The sequence below is a fragment of the Balaenoptera acutorostrata genome, assembly GCF_949987535.1.
Source record: "Balaenoptera acutorostrata chromosome 6 unlocalized genomic scaffold, mBalAcu1.1 SUPER_6_unloc_5, whole genome shotgun sequence".
NCBI classification, from domain to species: Eukaryota; Metazoa; Chordata; class Mammalia; order Artiodactyla; family Balaenopteridae; genus Balaenoptera; species Balaenoptera acutorostrata.
In genome coordinates this window covers 347,728-362,015 of record NW_026645494.1, presented here as the reverse complement: position 1 = coordinate 362,015, position 14,288 = coordinate 347,728, and the positions used below count along the sequence as shown (strand labels likewise).

Genomic DNA, 14,288 nt, shown 5'->3' with positions numbered 1-14,288 from the left:
GACTGGTTGAAATGCAAGGAAGAGTTCACTGATGTTCCCTGGTTTATAAAGAAAACTGCTTGTTATTACTTCTCTTCTGGATTATTTCACAGACATTAGATCGAAGTTTCAGAAGAAAATTCCCCATTTTAGTTTAGCAGATCTTCCCATGTTTTTATCATGTCTTAGCTATAAAAATTTCAGAAATGCAAATATATAATATAATATAATATACTCTTTATAAATAAGTAAAAGCAAAGATTTATCTCATTCACAAAAATGCTAAAAAAGCAAGATAGCAGAATTAATGCTTTAAACTTAACACCTGACTACTACAGGCTAGTACAGATGAATAAAGGTCTATAGAAGACAAACTATAGGGACTTCCCTGGTGGGGCAGTGGTTAGGAGTCCGCCTGCCAATGCAGGGGACACGGGTTTGAGCCCTGATCCACGAAGATCCCATGTGCTGCAGAGCAACTAAGCCCGTGCGCCACAACTACTGAGCCTGTGCTCTAGAGCCCGCGAGCTCTGCAACATGAGAAAGCCACCGCAATGAGAAGCCCGCGCACTGCAACGAACAGTAGCCCCCGCTCGCCTCACTATAAAGAAGGACTATATGATGAACAGCATCAAATTTATAATCACTGGGCAAACCATGAGGTACGATTTGAAATACACTAGAAATGGTCAGTGTCTTTCAAAATATCCCTTCTAGTCTTCCCCATAGTGTCTAAGGGGCCACAATGGCACTGAAATATTGATTTACTGTGAATCTCAAACACTTTTCAATCTTAAGAAGTGTCTTTCTGAAATGGAACTACCCTTTGTGGCATTCTTTTTTTAAAAAAATTAATTAGTTAATTATTTTTTAAAATAGATCTTTATTGGAGTATAATTGCTTCACAATACTGTGTTAGTTTCTGTTGTACAACAAAGTGACTCTTTTAAGTCAGGGTCTCTCATCCGTTTATTCATCCAACAATATTACTTGAACCACAATTGCCAGCAGGCGCCCTGTAAGGCTCTGAAGAGGATGGGAGACAGAGGCAGAGCTTTCCTAGGAAAGCTCACATTTTCACCTCCTTTATTCTCACCTGAGAGCAGCTGACACAGAAAGAGCAGGAGAAAATGTTGATGTCTGAGTAGGTAAGAGAGAAAGGACAGAACACTCTCTTTGACCGCCTTGCTATGAGCTGCCATGGGCTGGCTCTGTGGACAGAACATAAAACATGTGGCAAGATTGTGCTGGGGTAAGTGGTTTCTACATGGACTATTTCTAAGACACTGTTATGCTCTTACAATTTCTCACTTTCATTGTATAACTGTCTCTGCTCTGAGTACATTTCAGAGAAAAATCTTAGGTGAGCATTCAAGTAAAGCAATGAAAATGTACTGCAGTGTGATCAAGCGGGTATTTTAGCGATTTATAATTATGCCTCTAGCATATAAAATGCTCTACACTTCACAAGTTGGACTTGTTAGGAGGCAGATAAATTCATGAATGTGTGCAGTCTCTATTATATTTCTATCCTGGACTATTTTTCTTAAAGAATTTTATAGCTGCATAGGAGGTGATTTTAAGAAAAATACTTTGACTACTTTTTTCATGTTAAATACTCACTACAAATATTGTAGGAATATTCAAAGATAGAATTCTCCTGTTCACCTCCTGTCTTGAAGAAGCTTTTACTTTGTGTTTTTGAGTGACATAAAGTCTCTTTGACTTTGTGTTTGAAAGTGACATAAGTGTGGTAGGTGTCCTGATACAAGGATGGCATTTTCGGTTCCGTGCCTGTCTCTCAAAGGTTCAATGAAGCACAGAGGAGCAGGTGACTTCCTTACTGTTTCTGTGTGGGCTCTGCCTGTCCCATCACTGAGTCTGCCTGTCATCCTCGTGCAGATGGGCAGGCAGTTTACAGGCCCCATGGGGTCTGTGTCCTGGCTTCAATGTTGGACCCATTAGGAGAGCCCTGGGGGACCACATGAGTTGCCCGCAGGGTCCTACCTGAGCTCAGGGCAGCAAAGGGGGAGATTGAGGGCAGTGAGAGCTCTCAGCACCGCTGCCCCTGGGCTCCCTCCCTGGAGGTAGTGATGAATGCCCAGACCTAAGAGCCTTCTGTCCATGTTTGCTGCACATATAAACTTAGTGAGGCAGTGATGAATTTGTGGAGAAAACAATACTTTTTTAAGTCCAAAGAACTAAATTAGAGTTCCTGACCTGTTGTGATTCCAACTTTGTATACATCTCTTAATCTCCATGAACCTCCATTTTTCTGTGCAAAAGAGAGGTAACAGTGATTGCCCTGACTACCTCCACGATGGAAGATGTATTGGTGTTTTACGTACAATGAAAAACTATACAGGAGTTCCATGGCCGATGGTTTGTAGAATGAGGCAAGGCAGAATAAAAACAGTGACAGAAGGAACAAAAACAGAAAGACGGGGTGTTCTTTTCTTTTAAACAATAATGAATTCACTGAGGAGTCTGAAAAGTTCCAGGAGCTGGGTGCTGCAGAGCCCAGCGGACACCATGGAAACCTCAGCAGGATGTCCAGTGTTTCAGTGTTGCATCACCGTTAACTAATAGGAAGCCAGTTTCCTCTCCCTAACTTTCGGAGAACTAAGGATTGTATATTTTGGAAAATAAGGTTGAAAATGAGAATAAAGAGTGAAGATGATTGGATTGTAAAGTTTTTTTAAAATTTCCTATTTTCCTGCTGCCTCAACACCCAGGGGACCAGGTGCGTGGGTGTGCCCAGGCTGGTTCCTGCCGCAACATTCCCTTTTTGCCCTCCCCGACTGTGACTTAGACATTCCAAGAAACAATGAAATCTCCTCAAGCCTTGTTTCTGCTCCACCCAGACTTGCCCAAGGTCCTCACTCTCTCTCGACTCCCCACCTGCTAGGTGGCTGCTGAATGGTGAGGTGCGCCCTGTCTTCTCCTCTAGGACCTGTGAGTATAATAAACCCTGTAAGTTCTTCTGCAGAAATATTGCAGTGGCCCTTAAAGACCCTACAAGGGGGACTTACTCCCCCATTTACAATGATACTGGCAGCAAATGGAATTTTAATTCCAAATGTATGTAGTTTGAGAAAGCTAGATGATTTCCTATACAGACTATCTAGAAGGTTCTGTTGGCTCCTAGACACCCAATAAGCTATTAGAGAGTCTGCTTCCTGGACCTTGGCTCACAATAGCTCAGTTTCTCAGGCCCCATCTTTATTTTCATTCTCCCCATTTACACTGGCGCTTATGAGTGTCAGCCATGGTTTATGACTAATAAAACCCTATTGTGTAAAATGCACTAGAGTGAGGACCTTGCACAACAGGTGATTTAGGCATAAGAAGCTATCCTTCTGCTATATTCTTTTAAAATACTGAATCATTTTATAAAACATGAATTACAAGCTGTCAGGGATGTCAGTCATGTACACGCAGATATGCAACTAAAACTGTGCAGGTGTAGCCCTCAGATTGTTTAGTGCTTACAATTTATTTTTGAAAGACATTTTGTGCTAAGTGAATGTAATCTAACATATAATTTTGGTATGTTTTACGAAAGGGACAATCATACTTCTCATTATTATCATTTAATTAATACGAAAAGAGTTAGTTTGGCTTTTGCTCAATTTTGAATGTGATTTTTAAATCTCATTTTATTAATTTAGATGAACTATAGAACTATGGGGGCTTCCCTGGTGGCGCAGTGGTTGAGAATCTGCCTGCCAATGCAGGGGACACGGGTTCGAGCCCTGGTCCGGGAAGATCCCACATGCCGCGGAGCAACTGGGCCCGTGAGCCACAACTACTGAGCCTGCGCGTATGGAGCCTGTGCTCCGCAACAAGAGAGGCCGTGATAGTGAAAGGCCCATGCACCGTGATGAAGAGTGGCCCCCGCTTGCCGCAACTAGAGAAAGCCCTTGCACAGAAATGAAAACCCAACACAGCCATAAATAAATAAATAAATAAATAAATAAATAAATAAATAATAAAATTTAAAAAAAAAAAGAACTATGGTATATCAGAGTATCAGCAATTCAGAAATCCTCAATGCAGCTTAACTTTCAACCTGTTCCAAGAGGATTTAAGGGCATCATAATGTCCCAGGGCTGTAAAAATTTGCTTGTGGATGTAGTAACCATACGCTTATCTCACATACAACTTTTCAGTCTTAGAATTAATGGTTTTTGTGAATTAAAAATTATTCTGCAAAAATTAGCATAACTGTCCTTGCCTTTAAGCATCACTCTGGTGAGCTGGTATTAGGAATAATGAGAAGAAACTTGTATCAACCCTGCCCCCCACCACTGGTTAAACTACAATATGCTCTATACACCGTGAATCACTTCTTTTAAGAAAGTTATCTTATGAGATGGCAGCTGCTTATACCTGGAAATGTAGAAAATACTTCACTCACAACGTTTACGGAGACTAACTGATGAGGAAACACCCAAGGCAGAGACAAATGAGACGGAGCTGTGCGCTCAGGGATGCACGGGCTGGCATGCAGGAACCGAAACTAGCACCAAGTGGCCCCTGGCCTGACGTGATTCTGCAGGGAATTGCAGCAGATACGTTTGCTGGGAAATCAGGCAACGCTCAAGGAGGAGGAGGCTGCAGATTTGTAATTTAATAACGAGGAATTTAAACTGTTGCCACAAGAGGAGGGGCATTTCTGGTAGAGCAAACCTCCATGCAGAGGCCTGGACTTGGAAGAAGGCGGTACACTCTCCGGACAAGCAGGATGCTGGGCGGAACTTGGCTGAAGTTTAGGAAACAGGATGGTGAGAAGAGTCTGGGGAGTCAGGTCAGGGCCATTCTGTGAGGGGCCCTGAGTGTGAGAGTAAGGAAGGGAGACCGCAGTCCCCAGGCAAGGGGGTGCCCAGGGAGGCACGGGGGAGAGGGGGGAATATGCCCACCTTCTCTGGGGGAAGATGCCTCCCCCCTCCCCAGGCCCCACAGGGGTGGGAGGCGAGACTGGGGGATTTGCTTCAGAACACAGCCGGGAATCTATTGTTATAGACTGTACCTGAAATGAAGAAAATTAGGAATCAGTAAGGAGTTAAAATAGAGATCATTTCATTTGGAATTAGACAAATCCTTAAAAGGTGCTACATACACATGGAAGTTCATTTATCTTCTGGTGCAGAGTCAGGTTTTGGTTTTAGTTTTGTTTGTTTTCCCTTTTTTCTAACCAGCCGCAATGAAATCAGGGCTGGGGTAGAGTTCTCAGTAGCAGTGACTGCATTCCGGAGGGAGGGGCAGTGAGCAGGGTCTCACCTCCTCGCCTGGATGCAGCTCACCGAGCTCTCAGGGAGGAGGGCGAGCTCCCTGCCGTCTTCCGCGGTCCCGAGCCCTCGTCCTTCTCCAGCCCGAGGTCAGAGAGGTGAGCGGTCCCTCCTTCCTCAAGGGCACAGCCCTGCCTTCCCCTCCTCAGGAGTGTCTCCTGGGATGAGCCCTGGGTGTGGGGCCATGAGAGGCTGCCCCCGGCAGCTCCCTGCAGTACTAAGGGCTCCTCCCAGCGTTTGCCAGCAGCTTCCGTGCTGCTGCTTGTTAGGGCCGCTGGGCTGGGAGGACGTGACCCACAGAAATGTGTCATTTAGTGAATCCACAAAGTGGCATCACTCAGCCCGGGTTGTTAGGATCACATTCAGATGGCCCTCAGGAAACATCTGATAGAAATTGGATGTGTAGGTCACCTGAAATGCACCTAGAGAGAGGAGATCCTGGGGCAGGGAAGGGCTTAGGGGACGGCAGAGCCAATGATAGCCAGACACAGGATAAGATAAGGCCTGGCTGGGTCAACAGGGAGACATTAGATGAAGTCATTAAGGGAGCTCAGGGTCAGGTCTGGTTTCTAACTGTGATACTAATTTTTTATCAAATCAAATCCTGGCCATGTACTTCCTATGTGGAGTGAAGGCTGCCTTAGAAACTGGCATGTTTTTATATCTACAGTACTTCTCTCACTTCCTGAACAAGTATTGGCCTGGGAGCACGTCAGTACCCTTTATTTTTGTGGGGTGTCCAGGCATGCAGTGTTCCATTTCCAGCAGCATTGGGAGAGACTGACACCACCCTCAGCAGAGGGAGCAGAGCTGTGTTTGAGGGGAAGCCTCTCCAGTTATACAAGGTCAATTGGTTCTCTGTAAAAAGTGACAGTGTCCACGTGCAGTCCTAAGGGCCCTTTTATCCATCACACGTGACAGGTTGGCAGAGTAAAGACTCTTTTCTTCCAGCAGTGACGAGAATATGTTCCTGTTTTGATTTAGGTACATAACCAGAAACAGACTAAAAAGGCATTATAGAAACTATAGAAATGAGTCAAAGATCTACAACAACCAAGCAAACGCACCATCAAAAAAATGTCACATTTAAAAGGGTAGGAAACCTGTGGCATTTTTTAGTCACTTTTTAGTGCAGCTTGAGGAAAGTGGCAGCCAGATCCCCAGCCCCCTTTTGCAAACCTGAGAGAGAGCAGACTGATCTGCAATGTTCTAACCTGTCTGTGGGCTGCCTAAGGATTGGTCTTTTGACACCTAACTCAGAGTTCAGACAAACAAAAATGGCTCAGATCTCAGAATAAGGGAGCCATGGGAAGCAGCGGGTATGATTTGTAAAAACGGTTGCAAAGGTAACTATAGACCCACAGACACCAAGGACAAGAGATTACTGATTGAGGAGTACAATAGGACAGCTAAGGCCCCAAGAGTAAGCAAGAGTGAGACTCTTAGAAAAGCAAGACATTTAAAAGCAGATGTATAAATAGGAGAACTGGGGGGAAAAAACACACGCACTGGTCCAGAGACAACACAGGTCTGAAAAGACCCTAAGACATCACATTAGGCTGATTACAAAGGTCTTCCCCTGTGTAGAGCAAGTATAAGAACACTGGGAGAGGTGGCTGTTTTTTTTTTTTTTTTTGAGGTGGCTGTTTTTTAAAATGCCCAGTTTTCAACAAAAGATCACCAGGCATACAAAGAAACAGTAAAACTAGGCTCATTCAAAGGAACAAAATAAATATCTAGACACCATACCTCAAGAAACAGGTTTTGGACTTACTGGAAAAAGATTTTAGAACAACTATCTCATGTATGCTCAAAACGTTAAAGGAATACACCAACAAAGAACTAAAGGAAATCAAGAAAACAATGAAATGAAAATGAAAATGAAAGCACAACTTACCAAAACTCATGGGATGCAGGGAAAGCAGTACTTAGAGGAAAATGTAATGTAAAAGCTTACATTGAAAAAGAAGAAACATATCACCATCAGCCACCTACCCTTACACCTTAAGGGACTAGAAAAAGAAGAACAAATTAAATTGAAAGCTCAAAGAAGGAAGGAAATAATAAAGATTAGAGCAGAGATAAACAAAGAGAGACTAGAAAAACAATAGAAAAAATCCATGAAACCAAGAGTCGGTTCTCTGAAAATCAACAAAATTGACAAATCTTTAGCTAGATTGACTAAGGAAAATAAAAAAAAGAAGACCCAAATAATTGAAATCAGAAATAAAGACAAAGACATGGCTACATATTTAACAGAAATAAAAGGATTATAAGAGATTACTATGAACTGTACACTAAAAAACTGGATAATCCAGGTGAAATGGATGAATTCCTAGAAACACATAACTTACCAAAACTAAATAAAAAAGAAACAGAAAATCTGAATAGACCTAGTAAGGAGGTTTAATTGGTAACCAAAAGTTTCCTGGCAAAGAAAAGCCTTGGACCAGATGACTTCATGGATGAATTCTACCAAATATTTAGAAGAACTAAGAAGAACCAACACCAATCCTCTCAAACTCTTACAAAACTTAAAGGAGAAGGAACACTCTCTAACTCATTCTGAGGCCAGCATTTCTCTGATACCAAAGCCACATAGACACTACAAGAAAAGACAACTGTAGACCAACATGCCTTATAAACAATGATGCAAAAATCCTCAACAAAATACTGGTAAATCAAATTTAGCAGCATATTAAAAGGATTATGCACCATGACCAAGTGGGATTTATTTCTGGAATGCAAGGGTGGTTCAATATATAGAAAACCAGCCATGTCATATACAGTATTCATGAAATGAAGAGGAAAAGCACAGGATCATCTCAACTGATACAGAAAGAGCACTTGACAAAAGTCAGCACACTTACATGATAAAAGCACTCAAGAGACTAAGAATAGAAGAAACTACCTCCACATAATAAAAAGCCATATATGAAAAACCCACGCTGAACATGATAATTTTTGGTGAAGGTTGAAAGCTTTTCCTCTAAGATCAGGAACAAGACAAGGATGCTAGATTTTGTCACTTCTGTTCAACATAATACTGGAAGTCCTAGCCAGAGAAATTAGGCATGAAAGACATCCAAATTGTAAAGTAAGAAGTAAAATTATCTCTGCAGACAACATGATTTTATATGTAGAAAACCCTAAAGATCCACCCCCCCCCCAAAATTGTTAGAACTAATCAGGGAACAATGTTTCGGGATACAAAATCAATACACAAAAATCAGTTGCAATTCAATACACTAGTAAGGAACAATCCAAAAATAAAATTAAGAAAGCAATTCCATTTACAACATTATCAAAAAGAATAAAATACTTTGGAATAAGCTTAGTCAAGGAGGCAAAAGACTTGTACTCTGAAAACTACAAAACATTGCTAAAAGAAATTAAAGACACAAATAAATGGAAAACCATTCTGTGTTCATGGATTAGAAAACTTAATATTTTTAAGATGTCAATGTTTCACAAAGTGATCTACAAATCATTTTCAACAAGGGTACCATGTATTCAGAAAGGACAGTCTTTTCAACAATTGGTGCTGGGAAAATTGGATATTCACATGTAAAGGAATAAAATTGGACCCTTACCTTACACCATATACAAAAATGAACTCAAAATGGATCAAAGTCCTAAACATAAGACCTAAAACTATAAAACACTTAGAAGAAAACATAGTATAAAAATTTCATCACGAGGGCTTCCCTGGTGGCGCTAGTGGTTGAGAATCCGCCTGCCAATGCAGCGGACACGGGTTCGAGCCCTGGTCTGGGAAGATCCCACATGCTGCGGAGCAACTGGGCCCGTGAGCCACAACTACTGAGCCTGCGCGTCTGGAGCCTGTGCTCTGCAACAAGAGAGGCCGCGATAGTGAGAGGCCCGCGCACCGCGATGGGGAGTGGCCCCCGCTTGCCACAACTGGAGAAAGCCCTCGCACAGAAACAAAAGCCCTCGCACAGAAACGAAGACCCAACACAGCCAAAAATAAATAAATAAAAGATTAAGCTAAATTGTTACATTAAAAAAAAAAAATTTCATCACATTGGATTTGGCAATGATTTCTTGGATATGAAACCAAAAGTACAGACAACATAAGCCAAAATAGATAACAACATAACATATAGCTATAAATGCTTACATTGAAAAAGAAGAGGGCTTCCCTGGTGGCGCAGTGGTTGAGAGTCTGCCTGCTGATGCAGGGGACGCGGGTTTGAGCCCTGGTCTGGGGGGATCCCGCATGCCGCGGAGCGGCTGGGCCCGTGAGCCACGGCTGCTGAGCCTGCGCGTCTGGAGCCTGTGCCCCGCGGCGGGAGGGGCCGCGATAGTGAGAGGCCCGCGCACCGCGATGAAGAGCGGTCCCCGCACCGCGATGAAGAGTGGCCCCCGCTTGCCGCAGCTGGAGAAGGCCCTCGCACGAACCGGGGACCCAACACAGCCAAAAATAAATAAATAAAGTAGCTATAAAAAAAAAAAAAAAAAAATTAAAAAAAAAAAAAAAAAAGAAGAAATATCAAAACATAACAACAGAATTTAAAACTTGGATACATCAAAGAACATTATCAACAGAGTGAAAAAGGCAACCAATGGAACAACAGAAAATATTTGCAAATCATATATATGATAAGGGGTTCATATCCAGAATATATAAAGAACTTTGTACATCTCAACAACAAAAAAATCAATCTGATTTTAAAATGCACAAAGTACTGCAATAAACATTTATCTAAAGAAGATACACAAATGCCCAATAAGCACAGAAAAAGATGTTTGTTAGGGAAATACAAATCAAAACCATAGTAAGATACTACTTCACTCCCTTTAGATTGGCTATTTTTTTTTTTTAATGGAAAATAAGATGTGTCGGCAAGGATATATAGGAAACTTCGTGCACTGCTGGTAGGAATGTAAAACAGTGCAGCCACTTGCAAGACCGTTATGGCAGGTCTTCAAAAAATTAAAAATAGAATTACCATATGATCCAGCAATTTCACTTCTGGGTATATATCCAAAAAAGTTGAAAGAAGGGGGCTTCCCTGGTGGCGCAGTGGTTGAGAATCTGCCTGCCAATGCAGGGGACACGGGTTCGAGCCCTGGTCTGGGAAGATCCCACATGCCACGGAGCAACTGGGCCCGTGAGCCACAATTGCTGAGCCTGCGCGTCTGGAGCCTGTGCTCCGCAACAAGAGAGGCTGCGATGGTGAGAGGCCCACGCACCGCGATGAAGAGTGGTCCCCACTTGCCGCAACTAGAGAAAGCCCTCGCATAGAAACGAAGACTCAACACAGTCATAAATAAATAAATAAAAGACCGTGAATTTCTAAAAAAAAAAATTAAAAAAATAAAAAATAAAAAAAAGAGACCATTTAAAAAAAAAAAAAGTTGAAAGAAGGGTCTCAAGGAGATATCTGTACACTCATGTTCACAGCAACATTATCCACCATAGCCAAAAGGTGGAAACAATCCAAATATCTACCAACAGATGAATGGATTAAAAAAATCTGGGATATACATACAGTGGAATATTATTCAGCCTTAAAATGAAGGAAATTCTGACACATGCCACAGAATGGATGACCCTTGAAAACATTAAGTGAAATAAGCTAGTTACAAAAGAACAAAAATTATATGATTCCACTTATATGAGGTATCTATTCAAATTTATAAAGCCAGTAAAATGGTGATTGCCAGCGCCTGGAGAAAGAAAGGAAATGGGGAGTTAGTTTTTAATGGGTAGCAAGTTTCAGTTTGGGACGATGAAAGAAGTTCTGATGGATGCACTTGGAGGGCATTGTGCTGAATGAAAGAAGTCAGACAGAGAAAGACAAACACTGTATGATATTACTTACACGTGGAATCGAAAACCTATAACAAACTAGTGAATATAACAAAAAAGAAGCAGACTCACAGATATAGAGAACAAACTAGTGGTTACCGGGGGGAGGGGGGCAAAAAAAGGGGGGGGGGAGTGGGAGGTACAAGCTATTGGGTGTAAGAGAGGCTGCAAGGATGCATTGTACGACACGAAGAATATAGCCAATATTTTGTAATCACTGAAAATGGAGTGTAACCTTTAACAATTGTATAAAAAATATACACAGTAAATATTAGTTGTTTTACCTCTCAAAAAAATTCTGAAGATGAATAGTGGGGTGATAGTGACACAACAATGTGAGTGTACTTAATGCCACTTAAAATACTTAAACGGGTAAATTATATGTTATGCATATTTTACCACAAGAAAAATTTAAACAAAGTAAAAGTGCATTTTCATTTAGGTGAAATGTTAGCAATGAGACCCAGACTGATACAATGAGAAACAGAAAGTTTCCTGCCTATGAACTCCCTGTGGTAATGGGAAACTCTACTCGTCCCAGCCACTGCTGCAGATATCCTGGGCACTCTGGGTGGGTGCCACCACGCCCACCCTCAATTTCATGTCAGTGACACAAAGCCCATTGCGACTGTACCTTGTTTGGTGTCACGCGGTGGCAGGACAGGACAGAATTTCTCAGTTCTTACCAGGGAATATAGTCATCATCAACTTCACACAGTGAGAGTCTCAAATTGCCCACAATCTTATCTAGCTCTTGCCAGCGGGAACACCTTTCTTATCTTAAGGTAATGAACTCTGAATCATTAATACAAATCTAGAGCTGAACGACGGAAAGTTACACACCCATGATTCAATCAAGATAAACGCCGAGAGGCCACGTGCTCCCACCCCCTGTGATTTGGATGCTTATATTACCCAGCTATGATGAGCGAGCCAGTTCTGACTGAAACTGCTTCCCACTGAAAACGGGTAGCGGAAAGTCTCCCAGGAGATTGTCTGTTAGGCAGCTTCCCCACTGTTTCTTGGGGAACACAGTGCGGTAAACAGATCATCTCAGGGGGCTGTCAAATAGACAAAACAGGAGTGAAGGTAACAAAATCAGCCCTTAGCAAATAACGTAAACTGGCATTAAGAAGAAGAAAATGGTGATTGAAAGAAAAGTGTTACTTGAAAGTAATAAAGCCAAAATCAGGAGAAAAAAGCAGAAAGCAAAACCAAAGTAAGTGTAAATGAGAAAATACATTAAAATGAAATTTGAAAATGACCTAACAACTTTCTAATAGAGAGAAGTGAATCCAGTCAAGCTCTTCAGGCTCCAACCTGGAGGCAGGTAAAGTGAGGTGTGAACAATCAAGGCCACTTGCTTCTGTTCTGCAGGTGACAGCTGAGCTAGGACCCTTACCTGTGCACCTCTCCCCTGCATCCTCCTTTCATCCTTTCTCCCCTTCCCTGGTTGATTCTTGGCCTAAGGTAGTTCTTGAGGACCAGGCATTGGGTTCAGATCGATTTAGGGAATAATATACATCTTGATGCATCTTGAGGGCTTCCTATGACTGAGGAAAGGACCAGTAAAGGACAAAGACTCAGGAAAAACTGATGCTCAGAGAGGTTGTGTCCAGATAAGAGGGCAGAAAAGCAAAGCCTGGCCTGGAACTGCTCTGCCTCTCATTTCCCTGAACCAAGACGCCCCAGGTCCTGAGCTGAGCAAGTCCACACCCCTTTATGAAGCAGGGAATGCGTTTTGTCCAACGCTGAACTCCTCATCGCTGGCTTCCAAACCTGGCAGGAACATCTGTGTCTATTCTACATCTCACTCCCAGTAGGGAGACAGAATTCACAAAGGCACCAAACAATCCAGCATCTTTGTTTCTATGTGGAACCTTGAGCAAAGATGGCAGATCCCTAAGAACAGAGCCACAGCCTGGGCTGGGACAACAGCAAAACCACAGCACATAGGTGTCCATTCAGGATCCTGAGGTCAGCAGTTCTCCAGGTCTTTTCTGACCACTGCCCTTGGGTGCACCCTCACCTCCTAAACCCAGCCCTAAGGTGACCCAGACTTGCCTCTGCCCCACCAAGAACACGATTGCGTTGTAAAGTCTTCCTCCCTCTCATCCTCTCTTTCTTCTGTGTGCTCTGGGAATCTATCTCACTGCACGTAATTAATAATAATAATAATAAACAGGAAAATAAAGGGCTACTTCAATCATACCATAGAATATTCCAGAGTAACACAGAAATTGACCATTGTGTAACTCTGAGCCTCAGTTTCTTCGTCTGTAAAATGAAGACACTCATGGAGAAAGATTAAATGATATGATGCACCTGAAATGCTTAAAACCATGCCTGGCTCACAATAAACACTCAGTAAATGTCAGACACCAACCACGGTTCTTCATCTTGACACAAACTCGAGCCTCCCTTTCTAGATGCCACTCCTTGTAGTACTCAGGGGTGTTGTTTGCTCATTTTCTCACATTCCATTTGCCATGGTGTCCAGAGCATTTCTTATCAATTTCTCATCAATTCCAGATTAATCTTCTTCTTCCCTTACAAAAAGTGGGCACAACAAACAAAATGAGAAAGTGCCTCTTTTCCTTTACGATAAGCATCGTTTGACTATAGCCACCTCTGTCCTTCCAGGCCACTGTCATGTTCACGTTGAGATATATTGGAGTTCTTACTCCGGAACCTGTGAATGTGAACTTATTTGGAAATCTGGTCTTTGCAGAAGTCATCAAGTTAAGATGAGGTCATGACAGTGGACCCTAATCCAATATGACCTGGGTCCTTACAAGAAGAGAAGAGACATGCACAGAGGGAAGATGAAATAAAGACACAGAGGGAGAACACCCCATGACAGTGGAGGCAGAGATTGGAGTGATGATCTACAAGCCAAAGAACTCCAAGAATTACTGACAACATCATAAACTAAGAGAATGACCTGGAAGAGATTCTCCCGAGACCCTTGCCCTGCCCATGCCCTGCCAAGACACTGATTTTGGACTTCCAGCCTCCAGAATTATGAGAGAATAAATTTCTGTTGTTTTAAGCCCCTCAATTTCCAGTACTTTGTTACAGCAGCCCTAGGAAACTAATACAGGGAGAGATTTAATTCCTTTCAGTTTAAAGGTGCCCTGTACTGTTTGACAGGGGAGGGTTTTCAAAAGACCCTGGATATC

The 14,288-nt window shown here is 42.4% G+C and overlaps 1 protein-coding gene across 1 annotated transcript in view; it reads right to left on the bottom strand.

Annotated features, from left to right (window-relative positions):
* The window catches only part of LOC130706612 (uncharacterized), a 180,932-nt gene that overhangs the window by 7,161 nt on the left and 159,483 nt on the right, over positions 1-14,288 (bottom strand). The window contains exon 5 of the mRNA XM_057539300.1: positions 9,412-9,731. Coding sequence (XP_057395283.1) covers positions 9,412-9,731 — 320 coding nt within the window. The remainder of the gene's footprint in view (positions 1-9,411; positions 9,732-14,288) is intronic.